At 42.7% G+C, this 19,667-nt stretch overlaps 1 protein-coding gene across 1 annotated transcript in view; it reads right to left on the bottom strand.

The window, feature by feature from the left end:
- Positions 1–1,480: 1,480 nt before the first annotated feature.
- The window catches only part of LOC147198348 (E3 ubiquitin-protein ligase SH3RF3-like), a 63,958-nt gene continuing 45,771 nt past the window's right edge, over positions 1,481–19,667 (bottom strand). The window contains exons 6-10 of the mRNA XM_086123523.1: positions 18,157–18,327; positions 14,069–14,334; positions 9,916–10,241; positions 5,460–5,836; positions 1,481–5,052 (exon numbers count right to left, since the gene is read on the bottom strand). Of these exons, the coding sequence (XP_085979649.1) occupies positions 4,884–5,052; positions 5,460–5,836; positions 9,916–10,241; positions 14,069–14,334; positions 18,157–18,327 (1,309 nt within the window). The 3' untranslated portion in view covers positions 1,481–4,883. The remainder of the gene's footprint in view (positions 5,053–5,459; positions 5,837–9,915; positions 10,242–14,068; positions 14,335–18,156; positions 18,328–19,667) is intronic.

The raw sequence follows: 19,667 nt of genomic DNA on the forward strand, positions 1-19,667 counted from the left end.
AAAGGGAAAAGATGCGGGGGGAGTGAGGCACGTCCTCCCCGCAGCAACTCACCTTGCGGACACGCACGCACACACAATCTGGCAGACAGGTATGGCGTCAAGCGTTGAGGATGAGGATGGATTCCCCCCACCCCCATTCCCGCAGGAGGCCGCAACACCTCGCGGACCGGGCGCTCGGAGGCACCTTCACCTCTCAGCATGACGTAAAGCTTTTTGATGGGAGCGGGTGTTGCGGGTTTTTCCCATGAAAAACTTTCTTTAAAGATCTTGAAAGAAAATCGTACGCGCAAGGTTTTTTGTTTTTTTTGGGTTTTTTTTGCTCGTCACTCTAAATGCTAATGAGGCTTGGAAATGGGCCGAGAAGTTAATGTGGGGGTGGGGTGGGTGGTGAAAGGAGACGAAGGGGAAAGAGCAGCTTTATCTTTATTGAACATCCGTCACCTGCGTGTCTTTGAATGCGGGCGCATCGGGGGAAAAAAAAACACCATGAGGGAGGTACACGACTCCCAATACAACACATAAAATAAACAGAAAGCCGTTGAAGCATTTTACTCCATATCCTCGATTATCAAACTTGAGGTCTGTGTACTAGTACAAGTAAAATTCAGTACAATAGCAGGACGATTCGGCCGCACGAGTGCAACTCGTGCCACTTTTCATCAACTAGTGCTAGGTCCAACCAGGAGTCATGTGTCGCACACCGAACAGACCAAAATGGCTGCAAGTTGTACATTACTGTAAGTTGCAACACATACGGCGCATTTGACAATAAAGTTGTACTTGACTTGATATCTGTCCTACTAGTGTGCAGAAATGGCATACTGTTGCAGGAAAAAAAAAAACAAGTTACTAGTAAGAACTAAGAGCCAACTAACGTATGGGTATGACAAGCAAAGCTATTTCTTCATAATCTTTGAGATCCAGTTTAACTCATTCAGTACCAGCCAATTCTAGACCAAGTCTGAAAAGACGTTTAAAAACGTCTTTGGGAGTGAATGAGTTAAGGTCCACTTGACTTCACTTCAAAGCAACTAGTACAAAATGACATTGAACAGGGTGTGCTGCACTAGTAACTCTACTAAGTGTGTGTGTTGTGGATAGCTGATTTCCATTTGAGCTTGGAGTGTTGTAGTACGCACCGGATTGCGTAATCTTGAGGGTTTACCGATAAAGTGACCTTGGCTACAAGAGATGTGATTAAAAAAACGCTCCCAGTTTGATGCGGTCCAGTTTTACCTCACTGCAAAACTAAAATTATAGACACACTTAAAAAAATAAAAAAAATGTCACGCATGCTTTATTATCTTGCTGAAGTGCACATGGACCGAATATTCCGTCTTGATGAGTGAGACTTTGTAAACCGAAACTCGTCATGTTCTTTAGGTCAGAGAATACCGTGAGGTGTTGTACAATGCTTCATTGAGATACACACACACACACATGCACGCGTAGAAAAAGAATCAAAATTTGTCTATTTTTTTTAAAATCAAAGGCATTTATTGCGAAAAATGCACTTGACATGGAAAAAACAAAAACAATCAAGTCAACCACGGGTCATCAGTACAAGACGATGGATGCATCATGATCACATGGTAGAGCGCGCCGAGCGCAGCCAGCGCCGAGCATGACTTCAATGGCACCAAAGGCCTATAAATATTCTGCACAATATAGAATTAGATAGACTTTTTTGTTTTTTTTTCTTTACCGTTTTCTGTACACAAAAGAGACCTGACTCAGTCCTGATGAGCGTCCACGCCATTATTTTATTTAATTTTTTTTTCATGTGTAAGAGCTACATACCGAGGCCTCCCCTGATATCCACTCATTCTCACACACACACACACACACACACACAAACTATTCATTTCCCATGAGGACAAATTCACCGTCGGAGACTGCACAGTGGTAGCCGAGAGTATGAAATGACGTCATCAATGTGAATGTGAATCAGTTCTCATCTTGGACTTCAATTCGCTTTGTTCTCCGCTCTGTGCTTTTCTTCCGCGTAATTTGTGAATTCAGCTTTTCTCCTCTTCAACTTTGACCATAATCGGCTTGACAGAGTTGCTCTCCAGATGCACGGGATTACCCACGATGCACCGTGCCTCGATCTCTGTCATCACTGTGATCGAGAGCTTGAAATTTTGTTTCCAATTTGACGCCGTTTGGCCACTTTTTCGTTTCAGAGTTTCGGGGCAAATGAAGAATTAAAAACATTTTGTTTGTTTTTGTGCTGTGAGGGTCCAAATTGGAGCAATATGTCATATTTTCATTCTATGGCAAGGCAGAGATTCGATTGACGTCAGTCAAGGAGTAATTGTTATTTGGCCTTGGCGAAAGCCATGATTTGAAATCACTTTTTCATCGGCCATAGAGTGAAAAATAATATGACACCACCCTGTAAAATGTAAGTGTCCACCATCTCAAATTTAGTGCTCATTATTATTAAGTTCAGTGAATTAACCACACAAAGGTTTCGATTCAAGGTATTTTTTAAAAAAACAGATCAATTAATTGATAACCATTCACAGGGACCTGTAAAATGGTGTAATAGACATGTCAGGCCAGTAGGTAAAGATGTAAACAATCCAACAGGTTCGCTTTCATAGTCTTCGCTAATCTTCTTCGTTTGGAAAGCCTTTGTCGGCAACATACAATTAACAATTGGACAGTCTTGGATTCTTTGCACTTTAAAATAATGATGTATTTAAATTAAAAAAAAATAATAATTTAAACCACCTTTTTTTTACATTTCTGACTTTACGTGGTGATGTCAAATTTTTATTTGTACTGTAACATTTTCATATACAGTATGCGTTAGAAAATATAATTTGATTTAAAAAAAAAAAGTGTGCTCAGCTCATCAATGAGCTGCACCTATGGCTGCAATTAAAAATCTGCCTTCCTCACACTTTTACACACGCGTCCGTCCCTCTGAGGATATTGATGCACATTCTCGCTTCCTTTTTATCCCCCTCCCCTTGTGACTATGAGCGGAACTTCAACCCAAAGAGCAACAAACACACACAAAGAGCGAATCCCCTTCACACCCACACTCACACACAAACACAAATATACCCAGTGAGTCAAACCCTCGAGTTTGGCTGTGCTTCGATCTCAGAAAAGGGGGTGAGGGGGGAAGAAGGTAGATCGTGTGGCAGATGTAAACTAGCTTGGACTGACTCTCAGGACGTAAAAATGCATAAAGCAGACTGTACACTCACTGAAGACTCGTACAAAAAAATATATCAACAACAAGATTCGAGTCGCTGTCAAAGGTTTTGGCAGTTGGCAAATGAAAAGCTCCTGTTTAATACTTTCGGATCCTTTGCGTCTCACCCACATCTGCACGACTTTGTTCGCACCGCTCTCTAAACAGTAGAATTTGCGAGTGGATCATTTGGTTAAAAACAAAAACAAAAAAAACACTTTTTAAAAAAAAGCTGGTTTTAAGCAAAATGTTTTTTTCGTCGAGGCAGATGCTAATCACATGAAGTGCAGGTATGTTGAGCTGTCTGAAATGTCACCGAGTGCAATCTCATCTTTGCGTCCATTAAGCACAAAAAACTTTAACAATACAAATGAATCATCCCAAGGGTTTTTTTTATAACTTTTTTTTTTACATTCAGCAAGCCATTTTTTTTCCTCACAAGAAGCCACCGTGTGCATGGGGGAGAAATATTAAATAAAACAGTTTCAGATTCAATAAATATAAAAATGAATGATGAAATTACTTGTTGCACCTTGGTTTTTTTTTTCCGTTTTAAATACAAACAAATCCAGTGACAGATCACAGCTTGGGACAACACAAATATCAATCTAAACATTTATAATAAAACAAACAAACACAAAGAGAGAAAAAACATTGTTTGCACGCATTTGTCTCGAGGCGCAGCGATTAATCGCCGATTAATCGGCTATCGAATTATTTTGAGAATCGATTAATCGTTCGTAGACCTTTTCTTTAATATCCAAATCCTCACAATCTCAGCCTCCGAACTGTAAATATTCACAAATTTCTGTCGTCCTCCATGAAAGCAGAATGCTAACATTTGTGTTGAATCAATATTTTTGCAAACATCTGTCTTTAATTTGGAAATCACCGCTCAACATGTTGGGTACCAAACCAGGAAGTGAACCGTTATTTACCTTTTCATGCACCAATAATGATAACCTTAAACCTGATGAATTGATATGCTATCCACTGTAGTAACCGCTGTCCCTGAAAGGGTTAATTTGCACTTTCGATTTGAAATCATGTCACGTTTTGGAATAACATGGTGAGGATTGAAACCAGTTTAAAAAAATCGGATTCATCAACAAAACAATTGACAAATTAATCGATTATTGAGATCATCGTTAGTTGCAACCTTACATTTATCATCAACACATATTGAGTTAAAAAAATAAAATAAAATATGTGCTTATTGCCACAAACACTATGAACCTGGTTTGGGTCTTTGCAAAGAAAGAACGCACCAGAGAGAAGGTCGCAATTTGAAGCCGAGCTGATGCTTGTTGTGCTGGTGGATGACACCTGGGAAGCTTTTGTTTGTGTGCTCTTCAAGTGTTGTGTGTGTGCGCGTCTTTAGTAGTCGCAGAGGGGGGCCCCTGTGATGTGGCACTCCAGGGATGAGGACGGGAAAGTGTGGTCATCCTCTTTCCTGGTGAAAGTGTGCTGGATCGAGAAAGACTTCTGAAGATGTCTTGTGCTACTGTCTTTTCCTTTGTAAAAAGTCCACAGGAAGAATCTTGTCGCTGAAACTCAAATTCCGGTGAATTCCCAAAAATTTTTTGGGGAGAGAGGGGGGGGGGGGGGGTTAATAGCTCCTTAAGGCAGAATGGAAACTCCAATTTCAAGCCAAGTGATTCTGTGTATCTTTTTAAAAGTTTTCCACGAAGCTTCCAGGAAACAGGCCAGTCTGTCCCGTCCTTTGCAGGGTGCCTTTGTACCAGCCGTCGTCTCGCTTTTTGTGGACGAACACCACGTCTCCCTCGCGAAGCTCGATTTCCGCCTCACTCTGGGGTGGGTAAGGAACAACCACACGGTACCTGGCCAGCACATGAAGAAGATGAGACTCTGGTCAGTAACTGCATTTTCAACTGCCGTGGCTTGATACGTAGCCTGTGTCGGGTTGCGAGGTGTGGATGCAAAAAATACACATTTTAAAATGCACTGATATCATTCGGTTGGATTCACACTCATATTTTAAAAAATTCAAAACGATTTTCCGATTTGGTGCGATGCTTCTAATTGTAAGCCATTGAAACAAAGGTTTAAATTAAAAATGTACGCACATTTGATCTGTTAAAGATTTCAAAAATATGGAATTCAAATGTATAAAGTATAGAAAGTACTGACGTATTGTATAGTCTGTGTCCAAGAAAAAACAAAAAAAACCAAAACATTATTTTGGCTTTGCCCCATTTCCTTTGTACGTGTCAATAAGTGCACCCACCTCTCCCTGGACAGCGGCTTGGGTTCGGGCCGGAGCACCATTAGAACACTGCTAGCTCGCGTTGGCGGGGGCGACATGGGAAAGTTTGTATCCAAGGAGCCCGATTTCCTGTGCAGAGGTTCCAGCCCCACAGCCCCCGCCATGTCGATCTCGACGGGACACGAGCCGGCTCGCCCCTGAGAGACCATGGGACACGAGCCGGAGCGGGCGTGGTGGTGGTGGGGGTGGTGAGGATGGTGGGTGAGGTTGGTCGGTAGCGCGCTTTGGCCGGCCGAGGAGGGATCGTGGGTGGGTGGGGAGGTGGTAGGCGAGCGTGGTTTCTTCTTGGCCGCCGCCCCTGACAGGAGCTTCAACAAACCTCCGGCTTTTCTCTCCTTCTGATGGGGGGGAAGTGAGGCAAGAAGACATGATGACCAGCCCTTTTTTTTTAAACACAGTATAAGGGTCATTATATTGTATAATTTGATCAATTATTGATAGAGCAAAATATTAGTGGCCCTCTGAAATACAGCTTTTGTATCACGGCAAAGCAAAAAGTGCATGACGGTTGAGATATAAACAGCTTCATAAAAATCCAGTGAGGTGCACAACTGTCATGTTTTGCCATTCAAATTCTACAGCTACAGGCATATATATATAATTGATCCTAATACTCATTCAATCAAGATAGGCTTGTTTTTATCGAAACGTAATAACGGGTCATAGATCTGTCTCTGGTGTCTGAGACTAACTGATAAAACAATAAAAAGGAAATAAGATCTTATTGTCTTAGTTTTCATGGAAAAGGCTCATTAACTCATTCACTCCCAAAGACGTGTTTAAACGTCTTTTCAGACTTGGTCTAGTACGGAATGAGTTAATCAACTATATATACATACATATATACAAATACACACACACACACACATTTTTTCCCTTTTAGAAACAATCATTACAGTTTGAATCATAACAACTGCCAATAATTCAAATATTCTCATCACTAAAATTAATCGATTAAAAAAAAAAGAAACAGTGGGGTACGTACAGTATTTTCCGTCATTGATGAAATTATATGATAAGGGCCCATATATACTTCTACATAAGAACAGTAACAACTTTAAGTCACCTGTTTTTTCATGAACTTGTGTTAAAAAAGCTTTTCTGTGCCAGTTTGTGTGCTGCTCTTCTACTAACCACAAGGTGGCAGTCTAGACCTACTTAAATCGAGTGTCAAAGCCACTAGCCTCAAGTAGCACGATTTTTTAATTTTTAATATATATTTTTTTACATATACTGTATACAGAATGTAACTTTACACTTTAAGTTCAGTCCCACAGTGGGAGAGTTTGGTTAATCCATTGATAAGGTCACATTACAAATAGCGGTCGAAGGAAACCGCATGCTCGCGAGAATTGTTGCCGTTGATGCCAGCGCCCGCCCGCCCTTCAACCTAATTACTTGAGCGTTTGCTCACCCACGCTCAACACTCTTTAAGTGCTTTTACAGTAAATTAGCTCAAAGATGAATACAGAGGCTGACAGATCAAAGGGGCTTGCGGTAACTGCTCGTTGTCATGAATGTTTCTTCAACTCTGGAGGACGAGCAAAAAAAAACCCCACTTAAAACACGTAAACCATTTGGTGGCCGAGTCATTTTCGTCGCCGCCCACTTTGTAGTTATGGTTAGCCTCAGGGGCTGTTATGACTGTGAAGCCATACAAAGATCTTCATCTCATCCTGTTATTATGAAGACACGACAAATTGACGGATAAGTCATTTTGAAAAACAGACAGCAATGAAAATTGTTTGCTCCACGTGTGGCCTGAGGCGGAGTGGGGTGGAGGGTCAGGGGGGAAGCTTGGAAAAAGTGGAGCCAATACACAATTTTTGTACAGTTTTTAAGGAAACATGATTTTCTTTAGCGTGCTTCTAGTGGTCAGGATTGGGAGCAAAACGCTTTAGCGCTCGTGCTCACTGCATTTAATAAAATGAAATAGATTTCTCAGCGACTCACTAATGCTTGTTCTGACAAGCATCCTTTGTTCTGGCTTTCTGATGTTCAACATGCGCGTGTTGGTTTGTGTGTGTTTATAGCCGTCTGTCTGCCAGACATTGTTTCCCGTAAATTCAGTCCGACTAGAACAAACAGACGGTGGTGCGTCGTCACAAGATCAGAGCAACAACAACAAAAAAAATTGTATCAAATCTGATGATGAGGTACAACATGGATGATAAGATAAAAATTATTTGGGACAGGCAGTGACAACCTAATTGTTCATGAATAAAGTTATCGTGATATTTTGCGTAGGGAGGCAGAAGGAGCAGCATGAACTGAGCAAAACACATTTCACAATAAATAAAAAGAAACTGAAATACACAAAAATAAACTGAAGTACACATACAAAGTCATGAAAACCACAGAAAACCAAAGTAACAAAAACCTAGGACAGAAACAAAACATGACATGGGCACAGAGACAGACGCAATGATCTGACGAGGATTGACAGAACCCGGGGACCTAAATACAAGCAAAGTGACGAGACAACGAGAAACACCTGGACGAGACACAAAGGGTTGAGGGAGCTGATTGGTAAAACACAAGGGACCCGAATAACGAGAACAGGTGCGACAAAACGGGCATATGAAGTAACAAAACCAAATGTAATCTAAACAACAACATAACAGAAGAGTCCCACAATGAGGAAAAAAACCCCGCTCTTCATAACAGCTACATATTATCGACGTTTCATGATTTACTTTGGTGTTGTCACTATGTGACGTCACCATTCAGTGATTTGAGTGCAATTTGGGCACCCGTGCTTGTTTCATTTTGATCCGACAGCGTAAACGGTGCCATATCTGATATTTGCCACTTGAAAGGTACATAAAAAAAAAATCTGAGACACGTATTAAATCTGAATCAGGCACTTGGATTCCAGCCATAGAGCAGTCCAAGTGATAAATACAGACGGTGCTGTATATTTTATTGCCAATCTATTGGGACACCTGACAATTCCCCTTTATGGGAAGTGCAACTCCTCCAAACACACAAGAGACAGCCAACCAAATTGGACAGATGCATAAATAGAATACAAATCAAATCTGTCGCTGTGGCAGGAGAAGAGGATTCATTAATATCCGGGCCTCATAAAAACCAAAAAAAAAAAAAAAAAAACGAGCCATCTTTGAGTGGGGATGATGTAAACAAGCCTGCTGTTCCACCATCACAGAGCTGTTTGTCAGCTAGCCATGTAGTTAGATTAGCTGTCCAACACAGTGGAGCCAGCAGCGAAAACAAATGGATCTTAGACAGATGCAGAGCTTTTCTCTGCCATCGCTCATTGCGAGCGTGTCCCGATTTGACATCCAGACTTTCCGCGTGGCAGATGAGGCGGCAGACGAGGTGGCGTTAGAGACAGAGTTCAATATGAGTGCCATAGGGTGCGGGAGACTTCGTAAAGCAGGTACAACGGGGCCATGCATAGAACCACACACTGGGGCTTCGCTTCATTTCGAACAATTCCAACGCGTTGTAGCTGTTAAAGCAGAAATTATTCAATAATGAGCTGAGAAACGTGGGATGGCTTTTGCTGGAGGGCTACAGCGCCGGCCAATTGAGAAGCTATTACGTTTTCGCAACGCTCGCCTTAACAAGTCGCTCCCTTTTTTCGGTTGAAGCCGGCTGAGGTTGTTTTGGAGTTTATGGATGCCATTTAAAAATGAATCCCGGAAGCTCATGTGTGAATCAATTGATAAAAGACGAAAATAAAAAAAAGGTCATTTCTGTTTATGACCAACAGGTGGCACTGTGGGGCGAAACATGACACTGTTATAATTGCAGTAAGGTTTGGTTCGTCTTATACATGCGAGCTGCAGTATCAGTTTGTTTTTAATTGTATTTTATAAAGAAACTTTTATTTCATTCACGTTTTTCAATTTTTGTCGTAATTATTTTGTTAATTTTCGTGAACAATAATAACACTTGATGTGTGGAGTTCGCACGTTCTCCCCGTGCCTGCGTGGGTTTTCTCTGGGTACTTCGATTTCCTCCCACGTTCCAAAAACATGCATGGCAGGCTGATTGAACACTCCAAATTGTCCCCAGGTGTGAGTCTGAGCGCGGATGGTTGTTCGTCTATGTGTGCCCTGCGATTGGTTGGCAATGACATGAAGCGGATCACAAAATGGATGGATGGATCATAACACTAAATGAGCTGAAAGTCAAACAACAACTTTTTTGCACTGATGAACAGTTATTTTGCAAGTGAGCCTTCCTGAAAACGGATTCCACAACGTGTTCAAAGCCATTTCATTCATAAGGAGGTCCGTCCCGAAACCTTGATCTCAAGTCAAGTCAAGTCCAACTTTATTGTCAAATCTCCATGCTGAACAAAGGATACCTCTTGAAAATCTTTTTGCATTTTGAAGCAAATCCCTACTTTGAAAAACACGAGCCTTAGCGTGATGAGCACACTTACCTTTTCTGTTTTGGGGGCCAACGCGCACTGCGCAGGTGCATGAGAGGGACCCGGTGAGGGCGGATGCAGGGGGATGGCCGGTTCCCCGTTAAGTAGCACCGCTGACACGTTGGGAGGCGTGAGGCAGGACAAAGGAGACGACAGGGGCAGGTGCGGCCGTGAGGCGGGGGACGACAGGGGCGAGGGCCCCAAACTGGGTCCCGGGGACGTCATGGAGAGCGGGCGACCCGATTGGCTCGCGCAACGTGAAGGGGAGGAGCTCTGAGAACGCAGGGAAGATATCGCCACTGCGGGTCGCTCTGGGCTTCCGGCGGGCGAACTATGGACTAAAATAGAAAAAATATATATTTTCTGCATGAATATAACTGCAAGGACCTTTTCACTGACAGCAGGTAGCCATTAGTCCTCGTTAATTTCCTGAAGGGAACATTTATCTCTGTAGTTCACCGCTTTATAGACACTGTACTGTTAATCAGAAATAATACGCATCATAAAACCGGGGTGCCAAAGTTATTAGCGCTATGGTCTCACAGCAAGAATGGCAGTACATTATTATGGTTGATATTTTTCAGCGCTTGAATAAATGCAGGGTATTCAACTCAAAAGAAAGTAATTAGTCACATACGCCACTCACGAAAAAGCTTTGGCGATATTTGTCTTTTGAGTGAAATCTCACGATGAGCCTGAAATGAATGCACTTTACAGGTGTTAATTTGACCTTTTCGAAACGTTTGAGTTTAGAGCACGTGGCCAACTGTTCAAGGGTGCTTAAGAGCCTGAAGTGCAAAATTCCCAATTGATTAATCAATGAAATATATCCCAACAGTGCCTCGCCAGGGCAAAGCTTCAAACAGGATGTTAGCGCGTCGCACAAATTAGAAGTCACAGGAGTAGACGAGCTGGAACGAACACCTGTTGTGCGTTTTGCTGTTCAGCCTCTTGTTTTAAAACACTGAAAAGTTGGCACATAAAGAGAAGGACAAATTGAATTGAGCTGTGAAGGATCTGGTGCAGGCATGTCCAGCTCCGGGCCTGGAGGGCCACTGTCCTGCCTGTTTTCCATCTCTCCCGGCTGCAACACACCTGATTCAGATGATCAGCTCATCAGCCATCTGTGAGGCAGCATTAGAAGAATCCTGATGATTTAAATCAGGTGTGTTGCAACAGGGAGACTTAGAAAACATGCAGGACAGCGGCCCTCCAGGACCTGAGTTTGACACCTATGATCTAGTGCATTTTCGGCTCCTGCTGATATTTCCGTCCAACAGCTAACCTAGCCAACCTTTTGGGAGAAGTGAATCATTGGGGGGGGGCACAACAACAGGCAACAACTTCCCAAGCCATAAGCAGCTGTCTTAAAACTGTCACAAGCCAGATAAAAAAAAAAAACACCCAAAAAAACGACAACAAGACGGCTGCCACCTGCTGTATAACATTGCAGTTCTCAAAAGTGGCTTGCCGCTTTGTAGCATGGTCCAGATGTGTGAGTGTGTATGGGAATGACACAGCCAGAGACGGAGCGGGGAAAAAGCAAGCGGCAAGAGGTTCTGTCATTACGCCTACATAGAACACAAAAACAAAGTGATGTCATTCAGCAGTGTGTTTCTTAAGCGCGGCCCAGTCTTGGCGTCAAGCAGTGCTGGGCCGTGTGTTACACTCCTACTACACTTGCTCCACATCATCCTCGCATGCCACGCAGACCTGCCAAGGTTCATTTTACTTGCTGCCAACTCTGCCCTGCAGCGCCAACATTGCGGCAATGTTTCTATTTTCAGGCGGTTTTTGGGTTACCTTTGTTTAGCTCTACTACCTTTTCACATTCCCGTATTTTCCGCACTATAAGGTGCCAATACAATGATGATAAGAAAAGAAGTTTTTGAAAAAAATGTACAATGACTTTTGGCCAACTCGGTTGCTAGAAAAAACGGAACCCTTTGTATTTATTAATTACCGTATTTTCCGCACTATAAGGCGCACCTAAAAAGTGATCAATTTTCTCAAAAGCCGACAGTGCGCCTCATAATCCGATGCGCTTTATATATGGATCAATATTCAGATTTCTTGGACGTAGTATTTTAAATGTTCTGTAAAGCGCTTTGTTAATGCTCTATATAAAGGTGTATTGCCGTGTATTGTATTTCCTTTAGAGTAGCTCCATCTAGTGGATGCACAACACAACTTCATCCACGATTGTAGCTTCTTTTCTATGGGCCTTATAATGCGGTGCACCCGATATATAATAACAGTTTTAAAATAGGCCATTTGTTGATGGTGCGCCTTATTCTCCAAAGCGCCTTATAGTTCGGGAAATATGGTATTTGGCATGAGGCTCAAGTGTGTCTTCTCTGTTGACGTATGGATTTAAAAATGAGGGACAGATCACAAATTAATATAACCCATTCAACCAAGTTTGTATCTTTCCCTCACATTTTCATCTCGCCACACTGCTTTTCCAAGCTTAGCACACGAACAGGCCTCGGGTCCAGCATGCTACTTAACAGTGGCTGAACTCCCACAAACAAGCGTGGCGCAAGTTCAAGACCTGCGACAAGATTATACCCGCCACTGAATATGTCCCTGATTGGCTCGGGATTTGGAAGCAGGAGGCAAAGGCTTTTTCTCTTCTCATTATTAATAAGGCTCCAATGCGCCTCCAGTTTTGAAATATAATGTCAATACCGAAAAAGTAAATTGACACAAACGAGCAACACATTTGTGGAGCCGGCATCAAGCGGAAGACTATGACGCACTGAACACTTTGACGCTTTCCATGTTATTCCTGGAGCGGTTACTGCGTGATAATAAAACCTTGAAGCAGACGGTGGATTTATTTGAACGGGCATTTTTAGCTGCATATTTTCAGCTCCAGAATGCATCCACGGTGAAAAAGTAGACCTTGATTCATGAGAGCGACATGGTTTAGCTAAAAGATCGCTGATTTGTTTCAAATTCCAGCTCCAAAGATTTTCATTAAACGTCAAGTCTGGGGAACGGTGACATTGAACACCTCAATGGGTGGAATGATATAAAAATAATGTTTTGGGGAAAAATATGCATCGAAAGTAGCATAAAGATTTGGTGTCGTGGATAATTTGCGCAAGATTTCAGGATATCGATATCATAATAGCCCGAGTTATTTTTTTCTTAATTTTTCTAACTCCCCCCTCCCCCCAAAAAATCTGCAAATACAAACAACAAAAAAATCAAACTAACTAACTAAAAAAAAACAAACAATAGGATTTTGTAGCAAAGAATCCGGTATTTTATTTTAACCCTTTCATGCACGCTGTAACCTGATAACACGATAAGTTGCCCACTGCAGTAACCGCTGTCCCCGAAAGGGTTAAAATTCATATTTCTATTCATACATGAGGTCAAAAAGGACGTGGTCAGTTATGCTACTTGACAAACGATATCTGTCAAGACATCCGTGTACTACCTTTTAGCGATCCTGAATACAAATTGAAGTCCTACTTCAATCATTTTTAATAAGAATGTTTGACTGTGCCATCGATGTCAAATTCTATTACGATATGTCCTGTTGGAAAATGGGTCCAAACCGAAGCAGAAGTCGATAAGTCACCCCGGAATTGACGACCTTTCACTTTATATCTTCCACGCTAAGGTTGTTTTTGTCCCACAACTGAAAATTAAACCCAGAAAAAAAAACCCAAACAAACAAACAAGCTAGGAATACAAATGACTCCTCACAGCTTTGCAAGACATTCAGCATTCATTTGAGCATCTGTCAAACTATCTTCTAGCCAATCTCGACACGGGGCAGCAAAGGTGACGACTAATGTGTTTGTAATCAAGCGTGTATTCATCGCTTTGAAGTGTGTGCTGATTACACAGGCCTCGGCGAGCATACGGGCCAGTGCTGCAGAAACACCTCAAGACGCACAGCGGGGTGCAGATTGCAGAGATTGTATTATGCCGTGACAGTGATAGTCGTTTACGTTGCTTTAATGACAGCGCAGACAATTGCCCCCTGCCGCTAAAAACCTTTCATTCACGCGGCGGCCACTCGTTTCACTTGGGAACGTGACTGCGGCGCCTCTGAAAGTTGCCGATGTTTTGGTCCCGTTTGAAAGGGTACGCGAAAAGATTTTCAAAGGAGTATCGATGGCAAATGCGTCGGCTTTGTGCTCACCCAGCTGCATGGAGGTGCGCGTCTGGTTGACTGAATGCTGACTGGAGCGCAGGCAGTTCTTCAGCTGCGCGGCTGCGGTCTGCGGCGACGAAGCGGGACCGACGCAGTTGACCAGCGGCGTGGAGGGACGGGACGAAGAGGGCCCCGGGGACCCTGGAGAAGAGGGATCCGAGATTTTACCGCTGAGCTGACTACAACCACCACCTCCTCCATTTCCTGGACTGGACAAACACGAGCCTCGTGTCGCGCCCACTCCAAAAGTAGCCCTTTAAAACAGAAAGAGGAGAGTTAATTGTTATTGGATGGTGAAGGCTTGACACAAGATTGGGAGCTTTACTCGAATCCCAGCTGGGTGTCTCAACTTCTCTTTTAGAGAGACGTTTGTAGTTTGTGTCTGTCGACTTGGCGTCAGCGCTGAGTTATAGCACAGCAAAATGTAACCTTTACTTAGGCGGCTCGCTAGTATTCTTGCTATCATTGTTGTTTTGGTTTTGATGCCTTTTATAGAAAAGCATTTTCACAATAGTGGCAACGTTTTCAAAAAAAACAACAACCTTCACTTGGTTTCCCCATTTCAAATTGCCAGTGTTGTGTGAAAACCGCACCATTTCCATCCCCTTTTCAGCTAAAAACAGCATTACACTGACAATGCTGATCACATTTATGACGTGGCAAGTGGCTTGAGATTCTGTATGCCGAATAACGAACGGGCAGCGCGGTGAGCTGAACTACACCGATTGCAACATCCACTCTCTTATTGTTGCCCATTGACTTCCAGTCATAGAGCAAAGTTAGCTTGATCTTGTCAACGAAAAAAAAAACATGAGTTGTAAAGCATCTATAAAGGGTACAGTTGCAGAAAGGATATTTTGGCCTGAGCTCACACAGCCCCCCCCCCGCACCCTCCCCACCTCCCAATCAGGGATCTTTCCCTTTTGAGTCAACAGCACAGAGATGGAGAGGCGGAAAATAATGTTATGTCATTTGCAGGCAGTAGCGGCAGCAACCGTCGTCACGTTGACGCCTATGTAAGTGGGACAACTCCCTCAAAAATATCCCACGCCGGGCTGACATGAAGCTGATATTGTACAGTTTATGTATGAACCCGCAAGGTACGACGGGCAGTGCTGGTATTACATAATCTTTCAGCAAAACAGGCTTGACAGCGACTTTGAAGGGTAACATGAGGAAATGGTTTCAGGTCGATAAACACATTTGTTGTGATTGTTGCGGTCATGGTCAAGGAACGGATTGGATAAAGCCGTTTACAAAAGCGGGGGGGGGGGGCGCATATACAGACTTGTAATATCTTAAAATGGGAGCAACTTCACATAAGATGAGAAAACCATCTGCAAGTCTTCTTAACGTGTTATAAAGTATGCGGTGGACTCAAGATCGCAAACACAGAACACTGGACACGGAACGCTGTCGATTGGGAGCCCCCCCCCCCCCAACCCCCCCACCAACACCACCAAAGAACATGTCTGTAACAGTACCAAGACTGACCTGCGAGAGGCAGTATGGCGCACAGGACTGAAGGAAAATATGAAGAAGAAACGTAGAAGCAGTAGAAAAATGTAACGACTTGAGCTGGCAGACAAGAACTTTTCTCATGATTAATATTTTCTATCCATATACTGTAAGCTTTGCCCGAACCGGTTCGTGTTTTTTAAAGTTGATTTTTTTAAAACAAATTTAAATAACAGTTAAATCCTAAAAATTCTTCCCAAAACGGTGGCAAACACTCAATACATGGACAATGGGAGTATTTAACTCATTCAGTACCAGCCAATTCTAGACCAAGTCTGAAAAGACGTTTAAAAACGTCTTTGGGAGTGAATGAATTAAGAAAGGGGATGAAAAAAATACATATATTTGAAAATATTGGGGGAAAAAGAGAAACCTTGGGTTCTTAGCAATGGCAGCACAGAACATCCCTCGAGTGAACGAGATTGTGTTTGGCGATATTGTTTTATTTTGTGGAGCTGATCAATAAGATTATTGATCAATCGGGCAAATTACGACTTTACAAACTATCACCAATTCTTACACATAAAACGAACCGTTACGATCCAGCTGATCAGATCTGTGTATAAATCTATTCCTAATGTTCATTATCGATCACACCCAAAGATTTTCAATGAAAGCACAAAATGTGACAGAATGAGAACAGCAAAAAAAAAAAAAAAGCTATGAAACGACCTTGTCAACCATTTTGGCACTGAATTGAAAGTGAACAAAATGTCCTCAGACTAACAGGGAAGCACCGAAGAAACAAACAATAAATCCAAACTAGCGAGTCGAACACAAAACCAACAATCGGAAACAAAATTATGACAAATATTGAAAGACTCAGTATTTCAGATTGAAGGTGAGTTTGCTTTAATCTTTTGGAAAATACAGCCAGTCGATTACGTGTGCCCAGGTGTGTGTGTGTGTGTGTGTGTCAGCCTCTGCTTTTCATAATGAGCATCCATGCAGCTTCGTAAGTATAGAGGAGGGAAGCGCAAGAAAGAGTAGAATGTTCTTTTTGTGCAAACATTACAAATAGTCTCATTTAATTCTCCCCTCTACCCCGCTAATCATTGCAACAGACAAAGCACACACCGGAGAATGTTAAGCGCTCTTGCATTCTTTTTTTTTTCCTTTTCATTCCATCCGTCTTCAGTCTCATCCCCTCTCATTTCTTTGACTCCTTTCCACTTGTTTATTTGTCCGCCCCAACCCGACACGTCGTACGGTTTCATCATCTTCCTCCCTCCTTTCATGCCTCATTTTCCTTCCTGCCGTTTTCCCCGAGTCTTCATTATCTTTCTCCCGCTTGTTTGTCTTTCTGTTATTCCGACGCTGCTCGGCTTTTGTTTCTACCCCCCCCCCCCCCCCCCAGCTCCCTCACTCGCAGTCTTTCGCCGCATCATGGGGGCAGAATGCAGATGAGCCGAGCAGCCGCTTGAAATAAGAACCTCCTCTAAGGAATGACGGCGGCCGTAAAAATGAACCAATATCCAACTCTGACCCCGCGCACTTACCTTTTTAATCTCGTGCGGTTTCAACGGCGTCGGGTAGTTGGGTTTGAATGCTAACAGGGGGCGTAATAACAATTTTACGATAATGATGATGATGCCGATGATAATGATCTACTCTCGCTATGCGGTAGAACCGGAAAGGTAGAGACAGGACCGGGGATGATCACAAATCGAACGCAATCCGTTCTAGGAAGCTGATCAACCTCCACTAGGGAAACTATTTGAATGGATGAAAAGAAATGATTATCGTAAACTTGAATTTATGTGATTATGACTTCAAGATGGCGCCACAAGAGTGGCTACCTTTACAGCAGCTCCTACGCTTTATTTGGTTCTTCTACTTTCATCCTTTCATAACTTTGCTGCTGTAAATTGGGAATTTCTCCATTGTGAGGCTTTCTTATTCTTATTAATAAATTTAATATAAGGCAAAAATAGCCGTACATAAAAAGTTAAGCACCGGCCCTAGGAAAATGTTCATTCAATCTTCAGTTTCTTCTTACCTTAGCATGACAGAAAACTGTCTTTTCAATTGCGTGGATTCCTGCCAATCTATTTATACAAACAAGTACCATATAAATCGGAAGGAACGATCTTCAAAGTTGTCCCGATTGTTTAATATAAGCGTACATCCGCTTAAGCGCAGCAGTCGTGTTGTTTACGGTGTTAGCTGTGCTAACTTTTGCGAGCCAACGCTCGCTGCATCGTTTGGAAAAAGTTGCCCATGTTTGCGTTCGATGAAGTGTCTGCCGCATGCACCGCATACATGGATCTGCACAACAACTGACAAATGTAATTCAGCGACTTGGCGACAAAGTGCCAAATCAACGTGAAATTACAATCAGGGGCTTTGAATATTGTCTTTCAGGGAGCCGATGTTTTGCTAGGGCACAGTTTTCTCCACGAGGCCATTGTTTCAAACTTTTTCAACGACGTTGAAAAGTCCAATTCTCTTATCTGTTTGCACTGCAGATTGTTTTTTCGGGGAACAACAGTGAACGTTTCAACTGTGACCGACTCAATACAACAAGGCAATTAAATGTGAGAATGGCTATGACTGACCTGGACACGGGGGTGACGTAGTTCCCCGGGAAGACGCCAGACGCGGCCGTTCTCAGTGAGGTGCCTTTGAACCATCCGTCCTGACACTTCTCTGTCACCCGGTACATCTCCCCCTTTCTAAGTTCAAGCTCGTCAGCTTTCTGGGGCTTGTAGGCGTAAAGCGCAAGGTAGCTGAGAAATAAAAGTCGTAGAAAATAATGTGGAAAGAGGAAACATTGACTCAACGGCAACGACAACAACATCAATGGGAGTTGTTCCCAACACGCACCATTAAGACAGATGTGACATACAGTAAAGCCCAAACATTATACGTGAACGCTTCAAACGAGAGACACCTACGATTTTTCTTATGTAATCCAAAAGGCTTGCGGAGAGAAGCATTACTGGAGTATAATTGCTTTACCCAATGGTGGAAACTTGCAAAGTACAGTTATATCACTGAATGCTCAAGTATAATATAAACAAAATGATGAATAAGAAAAAAAACCCACGACTGTGGTTATAAAACATACACTTGCAGCAAATGATTGACATTAGTTAAATAACCTAAATTAAATATTTAGAAATAAATAGTTCGGAACCCTTTCAGGGACAGCGGAGACTACAGCTTGTCATGTTATCAGGTTACAGGGTGCCTGAAAGGGTTAAAGATTACATTCAAATATATTGTAGTAAAAAGTTAAAGACAACTGAACGGGACCAGTATTTTATTTTATTCAGAATTGTATTCAGTGATTCTTTTTCCTGACATTAGAGGGTGCCTGTGCACCACTAGTAGCACCAGTAACACACTTTGAGAACTGCTACCTGACAAGACAGGCCCGCGGTATGAAATTCAATGGTTTGTATTCATTTTCCAAACGAATAACTAATTTCTCCTTATAATCATCTACTCTGTAAAACCTGCTGTAAAAATGGGGAAAAAAGCAAAAAAGTTTAACAAAGAGCACAGAGTGGCCGTTCGTTTAACCCGCCAAAGAATACGGAATGCCGGCAATGGTGTCAAATTCTTACGACCAGAAATTCGCATTTACGCTCGCACCATTCTGTTATTGTACGTACGTCCCGTAGAAGTGTGCTCATGCGTGAAATATTTTGAACTGTATCTACTTAACATCCCAAAGAGCTTTTGCTGCTGTTGGTGTTGTTGTTGTTAATGGTGATGGCAAACGATGAGACTGGAGTAAACCAGCTCTATATGCTGCCTGTAGGTTGCCATGGTAACAGATGTGAGGGGGGGGGCGGATTCTGTCTTCCCATGGCAACAGGAATAGTTGCCAGGTCAAGATTGAAAAGTCCACCTTCATCAGGAGTACCAATCCACTCGGGATGTGTGTCTTTGCGCGTGTGAGATTTGTGTGCCCCGGAAATGCGGATTAAAACGCAAGGTGATGTCTTGCTTCACATTTGGGGAAAAGCTTAAGCTACAGTTAAGGGAAGTCTGCTGAAGTGATGAGAACTCGATATTATAAAAGGTGCCGTTGTTGATATGGCGGAACACTCGCACAACT

This window comes from Hippocampus guttulatus, chromosome 11 (genome assembly GCF_054856545.1).
Source record: "Hippocampus guttulatus isolate MCC_2025c chromosome 11, RoL_Hgut_1.0, whole genome shotgun sequence".
NCBI classification, from domain to species: Eukaryota; Metazoa; Chordata; class Actinopteri; order Syngnathiformes; family Syngnathidae; genus Hippocampus; species Hippocampus guttulatus.